The following is an 18,465-nucleotide window of genomic DNA, read 5'->3' on the forward strand; positions in this document are numbered from 1 at the left end:
TGCCGTTTCCCAAATATTTTTTATTCTATTACCACACTCCAATGATGAATCCAGAAGCTCCCTTGAAATGCCTGCTCTGGCTGAGCATACTTCCCTGTAGCACTGAGAAAAACAAAAGCAGTAGTCCTAAACTTTTTTTTTCCTGTTGATGCTTACCCAGCTTTCTGTTACTGGACCAGATGTTTGTGCAATTAACGCTTTTCTTTTTTGATAGAAGGAAAGCCCACCTATTTCTGTGCATGCTAATTCTGTTTTGCTTTGTCCTGAGATACTCAATTAGTATTCATTGACTAAGTACTGTGCATTAAAACAAATTTATGCCTGCTTTAGATTCCTCCTTTCCCACTCCAAATGGACTGATGTTATCTGCTGACTGATTGCACTCATGTTTAATCAGCTAATCATTAGGATTTAATTTGTGGAAACAGAAACAACTGTGTTGTCGCTGTGATGTATCTGAGAATAATTGGCCGAGAGCATCCAAGTTAACGCAGCAGGAAGCCTGTTCTGATGGTGTTCCAGATATTTCCTACCAAGGTGCCCGGTGGAAGGGACCTTGGCAGGATGAGCAAGGATCCTGTTCTACTCTCCATCATGCCTAACATTTTCTTGCATGTGCCTTTATCTCTGTCACTTTTTTCATTCTCCGCTACCTGTCAAAAGCAAATACATAAATTCTCCCAGTATTAAACTCTCATCTTCCGTCTTTCAGATAACCGTGCCCTTCCCTGGGTGCTGAGGGAGAGGAACTTCAAAAATGTTTGTTGCATGCAGGAGTGCACCTCAATGTCACGCTACATATCCCACCAAAATCCATGACAGAGTTCTTTTAACTCTGCTGGGAAATGTATCGTCGATAACTTCTATACAAAGTCTTCCACTCTTTCTTTGAAAGCCAGTGATCTGACTGGCAAAGCAGATGAGATAATAGTGCTTGGCATTTCAACACTACTTTTGGTCCACAAGTCGGTTTTCCGGCCATCCTGATGTGGCTGGAGGGAGGTGCTGGTGAACAGTACTACTCCAAATCGTTGGATGTACGTGAAATTGCAGCAGGAGAATTGCAGACACGTTTTGGATGGGTGGAGTGGAGGCATGCAGGAACTGTTATATTGATGTGAAGTGCCAGCCTATTCCAATGTGATTTAAATCAGTCATGAAAATGTTTAAATTAGGATAATCCAATTGTAAGCATAATTTAACACCTGTACAGACAGTTATGCTGTATGGATTTAACTAAAACTTTGCAAATGCCTGAGAGATGGCGAGTGTAAATCACACATTCAAAGCCTCAAAATGTGGCAGTACCAGGAAAAAAAATCTCTTCTCTGTCTCATGCTTTAATGTGCTACATAGCTTTATATATGCTTTTTTTCCTCTGTATATCTGTATACCTGAATATATGTACTTTATCTCATGTGTGTATGTGTTTATCTGCATCTGTGTACTTATCTATGTATTTGGACCTCAATTGCCATCCAAAGAAGCCCAGAAAATGAGGTGAAGGAAATATCTTTCTAGCTTTCTACGCTGATCTCGTGCTGTGAAGACTGCCCCCAGATACTGGAGCCAAAATGAAGCCTTGAGTGACTGTGGGTTATCACACAGATTCTAAATGCCTGGAATTCCAGGCGGTGATGCTGAGCCCCATGTCGACTATTCATGCTCTTATTTTACTTGTCTCTCCTGCTTTCTATTTAGGATGAAGTTATGGTTATGTCTCCTGGAAAATGCTGCCCAGAATGCGTTCCAAAGCCCTGCTCGGTGTCAGGAAGAGTGTACCAGGTAACCTTTGACGAGCCGCACCAGAAGGCAGTTGTTCACAAGTTCTGGCACATCTCTCTTTCCCTTCTCCGTGACATCTGACTTTCTGCCAGCACTGATAGCTTAGTATAACCGTTGCTTTTTTTCTTCCTGGAAAGCCAAAAGAGTTGAAAGAAATTAGGACTAGATAAGAATTTGCTGGCAAGCAGAAAGGAAGTTTGCAGGGTGAAGCAGATTAGGCACTTTCTTTTCACGCTTTTTTGAAGCAGGAAAGCAGAAAGCCCTGGTGAAGGTCAAGCTATAGCTTTCATTGTATCATCTGGAATTAATTTATTATTTAATGGATATAAGTATGTGGGATTTTCTGTTAACGATAACGTTTTGCTAATAGTAGTAGTTAAGGCCTCACCAATCTCACTGGCTTGCAGTTAATGAGAAATACACAGCACAGTGTCATCTAGACCTCATACCTCTTCTTCCTGTTTGCTGATCATGTAGAGATAAGCATTTTTTAAGAAAAGTTTATTGTTGGATACAGACATGCAGAAGGAGCCATCGTATTCCATAAGCAGCACGGATTTCTGGAAAGAATTTGGTTATTTACGAAGAGTGTGTAACAATTGTATACTTGTTCCTTTTGAACAGCATGGCGAACAGTGGCAGAAAAATGCCTGCACTGCATGTGCATGTCATAGAGGAGAAGTCCGATGTCTGAGGGAGACCTGTGACTCTATTACCTGTGAGAAGGTAGTTAAAAATCATTCACCTCTGGTGCCCTGGCTGCACGTATCATTGTGCCCGTGCCAACGGGTTCAGACGGTCCTGCTCAATGGTTGCTGATGTTTTCTAGGGGGAGAACAAAGTGCAGCGCCCGGGAAAGTGTTGTGAGGAGTGTGTGCCTTCCAAGGGAAGCTGCTTGTATGATGGCACCATCAGGTACCACAGTGAGATGTGGAATAGTACCCGCTGCGACTTTTGCGTCTGTGATGAAGGGCAAGTCACTTGCCAGGAAGCAGAGTGTGGCAGAGTGGAGTGTGCCAAGGTAAGAAAGGTTTTCTTCTTTCAAGATGCATCTGTCAAGCCTTGGGGTTTTTTTCCCCCCCTTTTTCTTTTTTCTTGACTGACATCGTGAGACGCTCAAAGAACCTGCCCTTCTCTCGGGGCTCGTTTTGTGCAATTATCTTGAAAACACTTCACGGGAAAGGAGAGTAATCTTTGGATTTGCCATGCAAGGTTGACTGCTCAGTGGGCTTGCATTGTGAAGCAAGGCAGTGTGAGTCAGTGACTAATCTAACTTGGATTCCCTCCCACGCTGTTGTCTGCCTGCTATAATGGAAGGTCAAACACCCAGAGGTTTCAGTGACCACCGGCTTTACCAGGAGCTGAACATGGGGAGAGACGTACAGGCCAGAGACAGTTAAAAGCTTAAGGAATGTTCCTTTTATCTTCATTCTGTATGCTACAGGGGGCTTCAGTAAGGTAGTTGGATATGGAAGTCAGCGTTCCACTTTTCTCCATTTTTTCTGTGCCATTCTTGGCATGGAAGTGAAGCTGGTAATATATTTTATTCCCAGTGCTTTTTACGCCAAAACTACACCCCCCCCCCCCCGCCAGGTTAGGTTATATTTACTCTGTAGCGGATGTGCAAAATGCATTATATAGGGTTGAATGCTTCACACGCAGACACCCCCCCCCCAAATATGTTTTGAATTGCCTGTTTGCAGCAGTGTAAGACTTCCGTGTTGTTTGCCACTGCATCTGTTTTAATTAGTGGGCTAATATCTGCTTTATACCACAGTGTCAGTGAAGAGAAGGGAAGGAGTTGTAGCCTTGCGAGTCTTCTCTCTCAGTGGCAATGCTGTTCTGGCGACTGCCTGCGTGCTGAATCTTGAGTGGCAGCACCCTTGTGTTGCGTCTGAAGTCCAGCCAAAATCCGGACATAACGGATTCACTGGATTAGATTGTTTTAATGAGTGTTCATAAAAGTGAGAATCCGCACATGGGGTCCCAGATGATGATCATGCAGAGAGGATGTGTCTAGGAAGAAAAATGTCTGCTTGTTCGTCTGAGATTGTGGCTTTTAAATAGCAAAAACGCATTGAGTGTGGGACCCCGACTCTTGTCACTGGTGTAGTACTGCTGACCATCATCTGACCTTAAACTGCACGGAGAGGTTTTGCTGGGTGGAAAGTCGTGGTTGTCATAAAATCTTGTGCACTCGCATCTGTTTCAGTCAGCTTCCTGCATGCTTATGGCTGTAAATTGGATCATTTACACTAATGATGATGGCATGCTGTCATGGCTCAGTAGGGAGAATTATTTAATATTCATGCTCGTATCTTGGGTACTGGCAAAGAATCCATTATTCAGAAAAGGCAGGGATATTTTACAGAACAATAGCTGGAAACGTTAACACGTAGGGTTCAAAACTGGGGAGGTTCAAAAACTCGCAGCGTATCACTCGCACGATAATTTTTCAAACTCAGGCTCTCTGAGGTAACCACCCATCTAAAAACCCGAGCATCTCAAAAAGTTATATTATTTGTCAGCGTATGAACCGCTGCAATTTTGAATTGATTGAAACGTGATTGCTAGGAGGACAGAAGGAGGAAGACAGTGTCCTTTGTTGTAGAGAAGAGTTATGGTCCCACTTGATAAAAGATACTTGCCCAGGGATTTATTATTCTGCATGGCTTCCCTTAAGATAAACTAGCTTCCTCGAGTCATGTTCAGTCATAGTTGATCTCAATAGTACAAGGTGCACGTTAATTAATTACAAGAAAATATTTACTCAAAAAACAAATGAAATATTTTCTTTTTCCTTTGCTTTTTCCTTTTTGAGTTGTAGCTCTGTTTTTTTAGACGCCTGCATCAATAAATCAGAGCTGATGTGAAGCTAGGAGCATTTGGATTCATCTCTTCATTAAGGCACTATTAATTTTCTCGTCACATTGTCCTATTTAAAATGTAATGAGGCCACAGATATGAACTGCAAATCCTAGACAGCTCGACGTAGCATAGCAGCATTACGTGAGGGTAGGGTAGAGGTTTAGCTTATAAACCCTTCCAAACAAACCTGGCCAGCAAGCGCCAAATGAAAGCGTCTGTGGGGATTCTGACCGAATCTTCAAAAAGCCATTTTCCGCAGGTTACTGATGAGCTAGGGATACGGGTTCTGTGGCACGCTGGGTTAGCTGTGGATGTTGAAGTGGATGCGCTCAACCAAAACCACTCAAACTGTCAGAGCATCAAATAATCCTGCTGGAGCTCTTGCCAGCACCCCAGCTAAGGAAGCACATGCGTGACAACGTTCAGAGGAGGAGGGGTCGTGGGTGCTAGCAGGGGATGCTGCAGCCTACCCGAGTAGGCTGGTGATGAAATATTTCTGCTGGCAGCCCTGGAACGTACAGGATCAGTCAGACAGAGCTTGCAGGGCGCTGCGTGACTGCCATACAGCCGGCAAGCTGCAGGAGTCTTTCCGATATTTAGAGTTACGGATGGTGCACGTGGATGTAGGTGTGTACGTGTTTGAGAGAGATTGCATACCACGTTTTTTTCTCCTTTCTGCCTCCCTGCCCATCGCTGCCTTTCTGTGTTCTCAACCTGGAATACGATGAATCTCTCTTCAGCAAAGCCACAAGTTATCTCGCAAGGCCTCTCCCTTTTCTGAGTCTTGGCAGAGCAGCGTGGTTGCGTTTTTTTTGCCTGGGCGAGCCGTGTTCCATGGCTAGTTGTTCTCAGTTTTCCTACAGCGCGTGTTTATGTGTGCGGGTGGGGATGTGGGCAGGGCTGGGGATGGGAGAGTTTACAGTACATAGTAGTGACATGAGATCCAACCACGGCCAATGGCGTTTTGACGTAATGATTTAGGAGCAAAAACGTATAGAGCCAGCAGAGAGAGATTTAGGCTGTGTGTGGTCCTCGATGACTGAGAACCATACGGTTTCTCCTCTTAACCATTCTCAGAAAGGCATGAGGGTTGCCAGAGTGTGGCCTGGCTTAGTTGTTCTACCTTGGTGAAACAGTGACCGGCGCTGTTATTGCCTTATCTATGTCTAAAGTAATTCACATACATAAATTGGTGAGCGTGCCAGTGTGGCACGGCGAAAAATATCCTGGAGTGACTGCTGGAACAGATGCCCGGTCGGTGTAAATCAGCAAAGCTGTTTGGTCGACTTGGCGCTCAGCTGAATTTCGTGAGCCGCCAGAAGAAAGCAGCCACACGCTGAAATGGCAGCCAGCGTGAGCCGTGCGATTTCACTGGGTGTGTGAGCCCCTCACAAACATTGAACGCATGGTCATGACTTCTCCGTTTGTCACAGGGAAGTAACCAGCCTGACTGCAAAGTGAGGAAGATTAGGCCCGCTGAGATTTGGGATGAGTATTAACGCTGACATTTAAAGGGCATAGATTAAACGAGTGCTCAGTGCAGATCGGCATAAAATCTAATTTCGTCCTTCATTTGTAACTTTTTAATTGTATTGGTTTTGTATACATATGTCTGTTTTCTGACCAGTATGTATTACCCTGCCTATGTTTACAGTGCATGAGAATCTGGTCCAGAAAAGCTACTCAGGTCAGGAAGTGGAAGCTGTTTCTTTTGAGCTGTGTCCTGGTTCCCTAGGACAGAGTCTCCCTCTTTTCTACATGTTCAGCTTCCACTTGGGCGCAAAAAGTTGTGACGACTTAGGGCACTTTGTTCCCTTCTCCTGCTGCTAAATTCTTATCTTCAAACCAAAGTTATTTAAGTGGATTCTGTGGAGTTGTACAGTTGTAGCAAAGAACAGGCTGTTTCCATCTGGGATAAGTAGAGCATGTGCTTTGAAATTCTCTCGGGGAAACAGAGTCAAACATTCAAAATGAAGGTAATCTTCTATGCATTGAAATCTTGACAGAGGTCCAGTAAAATCCGAGGGATTCATAATAAAAATACGGCATTCCTATTCTCTGTACTTGCAGTGGATTATATTGGGGGGTTCTTTCTCTGCAGGATTTAGGGATGAAGTAATGGCCTTATCGCTGAATTCCCTGGCCTTTTCCGAGGTTTGTTCTGCAACTGCAGTATTCACTGATCGCATTTTTCAAACTGTACCTACAGAGATGAAGTAGGATAGAGAGAAGATAAGGTGAAATTAGATATTGAAGATCGCATTCCAGGGCAAGAGCTGTTCTGCCTCTGCATTCCACAGTATTTTTGGTGGTGTTGATTCCATTTGAATTGCTGCAACCTTTCTCTTCACAGGGTGAAGAATTAATTCACTTAGATGGGAAGTGCTGTCCTGAATGTATTTCAAGTAATAGTTACTGTGTTTACAAAGAGCATACCAAAGCTGTGAGTATCCTGGTACTTTGGAGCACGTACTAGTGAGTTCTGCTCATAAAGGTTTGGAGTAATTGACTCTCCCTGTCCACTTCTGAGAAGGATATTATTTGCAAGTGTAGCAGAAAAATAATCCATTAATATTGTCTGCAGATTGCTTTTACAATTTCCAGAATGCATTTGTTTATAAGGTATGCTGCAGAGTTTAAGTTTGCCTTGCTTTGCCTGGTATAATCAATCATTTCCCTTTAATATTTAATATACGTACTCATAGGTTTCCTGCAGTTCTCATGGAGCTGAAGATGCCTGACTTTAATCCTATAAAGTAGAGGGGCAGGGTATAGCTTTCTGCCTATGCTTCCCACTGATTTTAATTTTTACTGGGACAGGAGTCCATTTTTTTAGGACTATTTTCAAGGGACTTTCCTTCTGAAGTTAAATAGAAAGGAAACGTTAAGTATCTTGGATTAAATATACCGGCAATGGACTTTTCGTTGCTCGGACAGATGAGGACTGGAGCTCATCGCTGCTATTTGCCAACAGATGTGAGAAATGGGAATTTTAATACTGTTTTGGTTTTTTTTTTTAATGGTAATACTTCCCTTTCCTTCCTCAGATCTCTCTCTCTGACCCAAGTGAGGTAAAACATATTAAGGTGTCAGGTTTATTCCAGTCTGTGCTTTATCTCTTTTAAGAGAAGAACTGGCACAAAAGCTTCGCGGGCATTTAAAATGCTTACTCTCTCTTTTCTGCCTTTTGACTTCCTCACGTGTTGCCAGCAGAGCCTCAGCCGCCGAGGGCAGCTTCGGTGGCCTTTTGAGCACACCGAGGGATGCGGATCGCAGGAGGGGAACAGCGGGTGCAAGATCTCTCTCCTCCATCGACCAATAAAAGTAGACAGGTGTCGGGTGCGATGGGTAGTTTTGAAGCAAGCCGGTGATACCTCTTCATCCCTGTGGTGTTCCGGCCGTTCCTCGGTGATGGCAAACAAGGCAATAGAAGAGAGGGGGAGAGGAAGTAAAACGCTGTCAAGGTTAGAAAGAGATTTAAAGTGTGACAAAAAGGTCATTATGCAAAGACATAGATGCAGACAGCGGACAGATTGTGGGTATCTTCTGTTCAGATACAGAGCAGATTCAAGTACTTGTTACCAGGCTGTGAAAAAGAAGTGGACAAGTGAGGCAGCAAAATTTGGAGACAGGAGAAAATGCTTTGAGTCGGAGAAAATGAAGGGAGGTGAAGAAGTAGAAAGGACTTAACGGCTAACTGAAAAACACCCTGCTTTGGAGGGAGTGCTGAGAGGGAATGAGAGGTGTTCACGGGCCAAGGACTCCTCAGTAGGCACTTTGCAGGCTGCCTTATTCTGGAAAGGCAAAGAGGGCAAGAGGGTTAATGGTAGAGAGGCAGGCAGTCCCATGTCGGCAGGCCTCGGTGCTGAAACAGTCCCAGAAATGATTAATTTACTTTTAAATTGCCTTGCAATTTGCCCAGAGATTCCGTGCACGGCGAAACCACTTTGTGCAAAGGCTCTCCTTCGCTACTGATGCTGGCTGTTCACTGTTTCTCGTGCAGAACGGAGCGAAATGGGAAGAAGGGCCGTGCGGAGAATGCGAATGCCGAGACGCGGAGGTGACCTGCTTCCAGCGCTCCTGCCCGCCCTGCCCGCTGGGCAGCCTGGCTGTTGAGGCGAAGGGTGACTGCTGCCCGCGCTGCGAGCCAGGTACAGACCCAGGGTCAACCATTTCTTACTGTACCTCTTTTGGGGGCGGGGAGAGCGTGCGTTGCCTACGCCTCTGGCACGGGGGTTGTTCTGGCATCCCTGCAGCCCTCGCTTCCCCGGTACCGGTCTGATACCTGCGTTGAATTTTAAGTTGTCTTTAGTTTGCAGTTGCTAATTAACTCATTTTCATATAATTTAATTAGGGTTCTTAGCGAGGTTTAGGGCTCCATCCAGAAGGCTCCCACTGACTTCCCCTGGTTTAAATGGTAGCTTTCTTTTGGCAAAAGAGTTTCTCCTTGGGGTTGGTGTTTTGGAAATGTTTCTTTTTTTTTTTTTTTTTTTTTTTTTCCCTTCAACATGGGTTTCATAAGGCAGGGGACTGCTCCTTTTTGAATCCGAACATGCGTTTTGGAGTTTCTGGGCTCCTGATTATTTCTTGGGAGTGGAAAAGAAAAAAGAACCTGTTTACAGTGTTACGCCACAAGCTCACCTGGGGCTGAATGGCTGCCAGTTCATAATTACTTGGAAAGATTAGGATAGCCTTAGCTTATATGTTAATTTTGCATGTAAATTAATTTTTCTCCAGGATATTGTCGTTCTCCTTGATTTACATTTCATAGTTGGTAAGCTTTAGCTGTGGTTTGCTAATTTTTCATGTTGGTAGCTCTTCTTGTTGCATTCGTGTAACTTTGGTTTTATCAGAGTGCTCCAGTTAATGTTTTATCTCAGTAAAAAGAAAATAGCTTCATAGCTTAATTATGCTGTCATTTGCAGGAGTGCCTCGGCACAGTTGCCATATTAATGTTTTAAAGCTTGTTATTTACTGCATGCTAATAAAAATGCAAAGCGCTACAAATTGCAAAGTGAAGAAAATGAGTTTCGGACAGTTCAGATCAAATTGTCCTGGATTTTCAAAAGGGAGCAGCATCTGCACAGGCTCCTAAGGAGGGGACAGATTATAAAGTGCTCTCAGCACCCATCTGTTCTGCTTATCAAGAAGTGCCACTGTGTACTGGTTACCCTTGAAAATCTGGCCTCTTCGTTTAGCTTCCGTAATGGTAGCGTTTTGGAAGATACAGGCGTTGAAGTCATGCTATCGGACGTACAGAGCGAAACTTGCGTTTTTGTGTCCTAAAAGGGTGAATAGAAATTTCATTTACTGAAGCCTGCTGTTTTCCCTCTGTCTTTTTCGGTGTCGCGTTGGACGGAATGAGAAACAAATGCCAAATCCAGCCTGCGGCAGTTCAATCTGTGAGCCCAGAGCATCAGTCCCTAACGCATCTGCTTCGTTAAAGCCAGGAAAAATTTATTGCGGCTTCTCACAGATGTGCTGGGGGGAAGCAGCCAGAGAGAACCCATTCATTTTCAGCCAGTGTAAAGCATCTAGCCCTAGCATAGCTGTATTAATGTGAAAACCAGCAAATAGGCCCTCTCGCTGAGACATTCGGGTTGGAGCAGAGGGAGTTTTTTTGTACCTAGCGAAAAATTGCCCATTCTGTACCTCTCCGCATAGTCAGTTCATTGTCAGACTGGACGGATGGGGCTGCATATACCTTTGGAAGGTTACTGGAAAGAAATAGATAGAGACAGAGCATCCTATATTCATTCCTCCTGTTTATCACTGTGGATTCATTATTATCTACATTATTATCTACAACTGCATGTCTTCTTGATTCCTGATCCTTTCCGTAGGTACATCTCCCTGGAAACTTGCAGGTTATTTAGTGTAAATGAAGGAGAGTTTTCAGCAGGAGAAGGAGAGTGTTTTCCTTTTTGCTGACTGGTCAGGAAGGAACAGGCAGCTTTTCTTCCACAAGCAAAAGTAGCTCTGTAGTAAAGCAAAAGTAGTCCTTCGCTGGACCTCTGCAGAGAGAGCAACCGTGCCATTCGAGAAAGTACCCCTGGCCAGGAATGATTGCTACGGTGCTGTGACATAAAGCGTTGGACTGGAGGGGGAGCGGTCTGCCACCTGTACTCTGACCTGGCATGGACACAGTCTTGACTTATTGCAGGGTTTGACTGAAGGAAAACTCAAATTCAGGTTGTTTCGGCCCATTAATTTCTGATGACTTATGATTTTTACTGCTGAGAAACCATGTGGACAGTGAATATCCTTTTTATCAATAGTCTAGAAAATCTGAGTCTGTGCAATAACTTCTCACGTACTAGAATACAGCAATGTAATGTTTAGCCCCTTTCATGTGATCTTGGAAAAAAAACCACTCCAAAACTAACACACCTTGAACTACCCGCAGAAATAAGTAATAAATTTCGCTTTGATTTTGGAGGATGCATGGTTTTATGCCTTCCTGATTGAAAACACTGCTGATGGTTTTTACCTTTGTGTCTTTTCTTTGTGCCAGCTGAGTGCCACCCAGACTGTTTGACCTGCTCTCAGTCCTTTGATCGCTGTAACGCCTGCCGAGACGCAAGGAGGCAGCTGCAGGATGGGCGCTGTGTGGAGACGTGTGAATCGGGCTTCTACCAGGATGGGGGGACTTGCTTAGGTAACTTCTGCGAGGGCTGACACCCTGTCAGATGACTGTCTTCTCTGTGGCTTGCTGTGCTTTTGTTTGTAGGATCCCGCAGGCTCATTATAAAGAGATTGCCAGGCTTTCTTTGGAAAAGCATTCAGGCGCATGCTGAGTAGCAACCATGGGCTTAAGATTTCAGGAGGTTTCAGGTGGAAGCCCCTGAAAAATGCAAATTCTCAAACTCTTTTGCCAAAATGAGGCAAAATTGTCGCCTTTTATCAGAGCAGGGGAGTCTTGCTGCATCAAGACATGTGGGATTAATGCATCCTCCTTTTCTATTCTTTCTCTTGGAAGCCTGCAATGAAACCTGCTCAGCCTGTACCAATGGATTTGAGTGCTCCTTGTGCCGGACATCCCTGCTAATGAAGAACGGGCAGTGCGTGACTTCGTGCGGGAGGGGATACTTTCAGGATCACCTCCTCTGCACAGGTAACTCAAAGCAAAAAAGGCTGCAATACTTTGTGATAGCGAAACAGCAGACAAAAGCTGTGCCCCAGCTATTAGATATACTCTCTGTTGAGGGATCTGCTGTTGACATAGGTGTTAATGTTCACCCTAGAGTAAAGGAAGGAGTGAACAGAGGAACTAAGTCATACAGTGTAAAATTGATTACTGGTTGGGGAAATATTCATTAAAATTCCTCAGCAGATCAGTTCTGTTGGTCTAAAACTCTCTGCTTTTGAATACTGAGTTTTTTCACCACTGTCCTCTTTCACGTCAGAATTTTCTTTTGGAAATGCGACTGTGGTTTTTGTGGTGTTAAGGATACAGAGGAGGATGCGTGCACTAATTTTACTAAGGATATAACACCTTGAGCCATGCCGGGCAATCTGATCTGTGGGGGTTTTCTTTGAATTCAGTGCAGACTAACTGCAGTTGCTAACGCCAGACCTTTCAGGAGACAGTGCTTTGAGGTGCGTAGAAAATTGCTTGGAGGGATGGGGATAGAACTGAGAAAAGCACACAGAAAATACCTCCTGGGAAATTTTTTTGCTTTGTTTTGCCATTCATTTGTTTCATACAGCGCGCTCTTCCTGAAAGTTGATTGGACTAACTGTTCTCAGAAAGCATATTTACAAAATAAATTAGTAATTCTATAAAACACCGAGATGCGTCTAAAACCTGTATCTTAGTGATTGGAAAGACTAAGATTGTGAAGTTAGAGTTTTCTCTTTGATGGAGGTGTGATAGTGCCTTTATGAGCTTCCCCTGCTCCTTTGAAATATTTGTACTTTTCCCAAACTGTAAGGCAGCTGCTTTTTCATTGTGACAGTTTAATTGTTTTCTCTAAAGTTAACACTTTTCTCCTCTTGATGTTGGCCTTTTTAGAAGGCTTCCAATTATTTCTGCAGCTCTAATTCAGCAAAGGGGTGGAGCACACGCTTAACTTCTTGAACCATCACTTTAATTTGTTCGGAACTAGCCCTCCTGCTTAAATACAGGCTTAGGGCTTTTGGCAGATTTCAGGGGAAAGCACTTTAGATTCTAAGTCCAGCTTCCTGTTCTGAAGTGGTTTGCCTTGAAGAGCTGACCGTTTGTTTCAAGTGTTGGAAGTCCGAAAAACCTCTGTCCTCCAGCAGGACTGTAGACTAGGGCCCCATTGTGCATGTATAAATAGAAGAGAGAGACCCAGTCCAAAAGAATTTATGGACTTAAGTATCAAATAATCTTCTACTTCATTTGGTTTTATTTTACCATTTCCTTTCCACCTGCTCCTAGTGTTTTAATTGGCAGTGCCCATGTACTGCTGAAGCGGTAGGGAAAGGCTAACGTTTCGTTTTATTACTGGTTTGTAGATTACTGATTGTACATTCCATCCAAATTTGCAGTCACGCATGCTTGTAGCTTAAAGTTGCTGGGAAAATTTGTTCCTATTTCCTCGAGGGAATTAAACCAATTTGCTTTAGTTCTGCCTGGCTGCATTTTCTGCATAAAGTCAAACCAGTGGAGAAAGTCTTAAATTTCCGATACAGTCCATAATTCATTGCCATTCACTCTTTCTTTGTATCCTCTCTATTTTTACAAAGCTCTCATCTGATTGTCCAGACGAGCCTTGGGCTGTTCAGAAATATTTTTCTCAGAAGAGTTTTAACATCTGCAATAAGCATGTTCCAAAATCACAAAAAGGATGAACTAGACTGTGTTAATTGCTATAGTTCCAGTAAACTCCCTCTTGTGGAATTCCCTCTGGAGATGAAAAAGACCTGTAAGACCAGGTTTCTTACTCCATCCTATTGTTGAAACACTGTTGTCTGCGTTGTAAGAAAGCACAGCCTTTCCTCTTGTTCATGTTTTATAACATCTGGTCTAACTGAATCTATTTTGAATTTTGGAATGGAGTTGTTTGATCTCTGCTCTATTTTAATCTTATACCGGTGTTGTGTCCTGCCCCCGTCCCTCCGCCTGCTTCTGTAAAGTATTAAAACCATTAAGAGAAGGTAAAGTTGAGAATAAAAGGGGATAGGTTCAGTTATGTAGCAGTGTATTTAAAGATCATGGATCAGTTTGTATCAGGCTTAGAGCAGAGTGGTAGATGAAGTCGTCTTTGTCAGAAATAGGCTGTGGAAACAGTTAACCCCACACATACCCCCGCAGAGGCAAAGCAAAGGGAAGCAAAAGATGTCTGCCTGCTAGAACAGAAGGGCTCGAAGGACTTGCAGTGTTCAGTGCTCTCACTGCATTTTTCTAGTTTAATTATTGATGTTTTCGAGATTATTCAAAAGCCTAGGCAGAACTCAGGTGTTTCTGCTTTCATCTCCCAAAACGTGAACGTTGAAATGCGTAACTTGACGCTAACAGACCCGGCTCACACTATAGCGAAGCACTTGGATTTTTATTCACGACCTGTTGTTTTTCTCCGCTGTATCCCAGCTGCGGAGGCTTCCCTTGAGAATAAATGACTGACCCTGAGTAAGCTGAGCTTGCCCCGCTCACGGTGAGGAGGGCAGGTTAGAGGTGGTTCATGGTACCACGTAGCACAGACTAGAACCTCTCTGTGCTTTCCTAAAGCCAAGCAGACTTCTTACTATGTTCTTGCTGGGATGGCATTTGCGTTAGCCCAAACCTGGGAATGTTGTACCCGCACTGATGCAGATAAGAGACAGTTCGGTGAGTGGATCTTTAATTGATTTTTTTGACTTCTGGTCAATCTTGAAAGAACAGAAACATCACTTTGCAGGACCTCTCATCTTCTAAAAGCCTGCGCTTGTGTCACTTCTGTATGACTCCTGCATTACACCCCTGCAACTCCTGAGTAACAGAGCAGAGGAAAAGACCCGTTGGCTCGGGAGCCACTGGAGTGCTCTTGCTTTAACCAAGAAGCGAGACCTTGGAATTTTCATCTGTTTTAACACTGATTTTCTGGAAAGACGTGTTACTGCAGCTTAATGAATACCATCGCGTCAGCTGAGGCAGAGTAATTGCACACCCTGTTGTAACTGGAGGGTCAGCTACATTCTTTTGAACATCTTTCCTTCAGCAACAGTGTCTGGTTAAGCTGCAAGGTCTTGCATATAAGTCCAGTATCCACACTGAAAGGAGGAGGCAGTGCAAAATGGCCCCTACAAATCTGAACTGAAAATAGCCGGAAAGGGTGAAAACGGTTTCCTGGCAGTGCAGTCACTTCTGTTGATTTATTTTCACACAGCCGCTTAGTTGCTGTAGGCAAAGATGTTTTAGCTGACAGTGGTTCATTGAATGCTTCCATTTTTTCCCCTGCTTTTTCAGTGGAGCTGGTGACTGGCTGTTTGGGCGAGGAGCAGCTGTTGAGTCTGGCAGCGATCCAGCGCTGAAAGAGCCAAAGCTTCTGCAGGCAGGGTGCGCGCGAGTGCGTATAAACAGGGCAGGAAGGGGTTGGGGCTGCTGTCCCGTCCGCGTGAACCCCAAGTCCTACATGTTGGGGGTCCATTGCTGACAACTCCAGCTGCGGTTGTACCATCCGATGGCAAACAGAGTGGAGATATTGGCTGGGATTTAGTAGCTGCTGGACTTGTGACAGAAAAAGTCCTCAAGACATGTGAAAATAAATTGCCTGGTGCCTGTCGCTGCAAGCACGAGACGTGAAGGATTGTATCTCTAGGAGCATGAATCAGTTTGTCATCTGGAGACTGGCAGCTGATAACTCCTGGAGGCGCTTGCCACCTCGCATACAGAAATGGCTGTGTCGGAGGAGCCCGTGGAGCCTGTTCCTGGGGAGGGCTTGCGTAGCAGAGCTAGTGATGGGAGCAGCGCATCAGAACTCAGTCTCTTGCTGCAAGCATTTTTTTTTTGGTTGGCCCACCTGAGGAAACTGTTACCGACCCTGCACTTTGAGTCATTTGCACTGCTTCCAAATGCTCAGTGTGGCTGTCTTGCTAAAAATCGAGTTGCATTCTTTCTCCTTTCCTTCCTTTCTTCCAAACTCTGCTACTTAGATCCCCTCCCTTTCTGTCCCAAAGAATCCATTTAGGCCTGGTCTCTGTCTAGTAGCTTGGAGTCCCGAGGATCTTTTTCATACCAGTTTGCCAAATGGACTGCAGCTTCTCAGAAGGTCTGATGGCCTCTGGTAGGTTGTACGTCATCTTTACTTCTCTCGCTGTAGCCTTTCCATAGCTGAGATGCCACAGAAGTCATCCCCCATCTAGGAAGATATGCAATTTTGACACAACAGCTGCCTCACTAGAAGGCTTGAAAGCTGCTGCGATACCCAGGAGTGGATTTGCAGGATCTTTGCCAAGGGCCACTGAGAGCCAACTGGGAACTGGAGGGAGGGGGGTGAATTAAGATTTAAAACTCCTCCAGCCTGCGGACTGTGCTGGTTTGTGTCGTTACGTGGCTTTGAGTCTAGACATTGCAGGTTTCCCCACTAGAAGTGTGACACTGGGAGGGCTCGCGTCCTTGTCTAAAACACCCTTCCTTCTTGTCTCACTCTCTTTCTTGGTGGCTGTGTTTAGAGTAACGTTTGTGGGGAGTTTCTTTTGGCAGCAGAGAACGGGAGAGCGGGCTGGGCTGGCCTGTCTGCTGCTCTGTTAGCCCTACGGCCACGTCTCCGTAGAAAGGCTTAAGAGAGCCAGAGCCAGAAGGGCAGGCGAGCTGGGAGGGGGGTTGTTTGCACTGCAGTTAGCTGTGGGCAAGGACGGCGGTGGTGGTGACAAAAGCCCAGCAGAACAGCCGTGTGCAGGCTGTGGCAGAGAGGCAAGAAGAGCCTGGGATGTGGGTCCAGCCATGCCAAAGACCTTTCCAGCCTGGGTATTGTTTATGGTAGACTTACCTCCAGCAAAATGCGTGGCACTGGCAGGAGGTGAAGACATTATTTTGACGTACACAGAGGGACAGCTCGAGGCAGCGGCTTGGGAGAAGAGACTGAGGTGAGGATGTGCTCGGGAGCGCTTGGCCTAGTGCAGGCAGCAAACGGTGCGTGGTGGGAGCCAAAGTACATTTGCCCAACTGACCTGGCTTTCATCAAAAGTGCATTTTTAATACAGCTATATGCAAGGCTTCCTATTTAAAAACAGAGTCTGGAGGCCAGGCTGCCAGGAGAGAAAAGTGTCTCTTGGAAAGGAGCAGCATCTCGGCAGAGGACTTGAGAACTTTGCAAATAACTGGGTGTCTTCAGATGTGTCAACATATTGAGGCAGGTTAACAGCGAGGGGGGTCAGGCTGTGCGACGGGAGGTCTGTAATTAGAGGATCCGAGTCCTGGTGCCCACTCTTTCAAGTAGACGTTGAAAGTCAGAGTGAGCTCAGCGAGGAGAAAAACACTCAGGGCTGGAAGGTGAAGTGAGGACATTTCAGTACTTAGGCATTTACAGCACGAATTCGTGCTCTGCAGTTAACTTTCGAGCGTAGACGTGCCGTGAGAATTATCCAAGCTGGAACGAGAGGCAGCTTTTTATCAGCAAGGGAAATTATCGACCGGAGCAGAAAAGCGTGCACAATCTTTACCTCGGGATGGGATGTTTGGTATTCATTGTGTTGTGATTCAGCCACAATTAGATGCGCTCGATAGCGGTGATGGCACTTGCCGTAGGAGCCGGGGGGAAGATCCTTTCGGGTGCAGGATGCCCAGCGTCCTTAGGAAACACTCCTCACATAGGAGTGTTCAGGAACTAGAAGAGCTACAGTGTTCTGGAGAAATCAGGAATAAAGTGGGGGGAAAAAACGGTGCAGGAAGGTGAGAAGGGTGAAAGCAAACAGCTAGTTACAAAGCAATAGAAGAAGATGAGAAAAGGGAAAAAAAATGAAGGTAGAAGTGTGGAGAAGGAGCATCTGGAAGGTCGAAGGACCCTGTGCTGGGCATGAACTCAAAAGTCCCGTGTCTTGGCCCCCTAAAAATTCTCTTTTCTAACCCCATGCACCTCACGTCACATCTGTGTTTCAGTTCCCTGTGTATGAGGTGGAGACTTCCCTGCCTTAGGAGCGGTGAGATCCACTAAGATGGGATGTTTAGCTTATGCTGTGCAGCGTGATTCATATATAAGCACAAACACAGGTGCTCCATCTCATTAATTAACAAACCCAAGAGCAGCTACGGCCTCAAGCAGACAGAAGCAGCATAGAAACGATGCAAAACAGAAGTGAGATGGGCGTGGTGGCAATCACTGGTTTGCTGTAAACTTATTTATGGCTACCTGGATTGCAAACGCTTTCACGCTCACCTGTTACTGGGGAGAGGATGGACTGTCTCTCACTTACGGGGGTTATTTTGGCAGGAGGGTGTTTGCTTTTGTCACTGTTTTGTATGTCAGTGTGCTCTTAGTTATGTGGATGAGCTGCTGCTGTGTCCGCTGGTTCCTGCGTTACACTCGCAGATGAGTTTCTCTCGGGTGGGTGCAGCTTTAGCTGTGTTTGTGGGTACAGGGCAAGTGTCAAAAAGTTGTGTTTTCTCCCACCTGCCGTGGTCTGGGAGCACAAGCATGTACCTGCCTTATTGTGCAATAATAAATTTAAGAACATCTTCGGAACATATTTGGGTGTAATCGAGAAAAAAATCAAATAGATAAAAGAACGGTAATTTGCACCGTTCCTGCAAGCACTGGTAGTAGCACAGGATTTAACATGAGCCTGCGTCACAGATTTCATAAACGGTAACCGCAGCGGGCTGATTTCTCCCACAGCCGAACTCGTACGTTTTCGAATGAGGTGGCTTGT

General features: G+C 45.0%; 1 protein-coding gene across 1 annotated transcript in view; it reads left to right on the forward strand.

The window, feature by feature from the left end:
* Positions 1-18,465, forward strand: part of FRAS1 (Fraser extracellular matrix complex subunit 1) — a gene marked incomplete at its 5' end in the record, with an annotated part of 172,214 nt that overhangs the window by 69,272 nt on the left and 84,477 nt on the right. Inside the window, 7 exons of the mRNA XM_082315032.1 lie at positions 1,702-1,785; positions 2,410-2,511; positions 2,615-2,806; positions 7,007-7,096; positions 8,657-8,804; positions 11,168-11,311; positions 11,633-11,767. Coding sequence (XP_082171158.1) covers positions 1,702-1,785; positions 2,410-2,511; positions 2,615-2,806; positions 7,007-7,096; positions 8,657-8,804; positions 11,168-11,311; positions 11,633-11,767 — 895 coding nt within the window. The remainder of the gene's footprint in view (positions 1-1,701; positions 1,786-2,409; positions 2,512-2,614; positions 2,807-7,006; positions 7,097-8,656; positions 8,805-11,167; positions 11,312-11,632; positions 11,768-18,465) is intronic.

This window comes from Platalea leucorodia, assembly GCF_965183815.1.
Source record: "Platalea leucorodia genome assembly, chromosome: 6".
Taxonomy (NCBI): Eukaryota; Metazoa; Chordata; class Aves; order Pelecaniformes; family Threskiornithidae; genus Platalea; species Platalea leucorodia.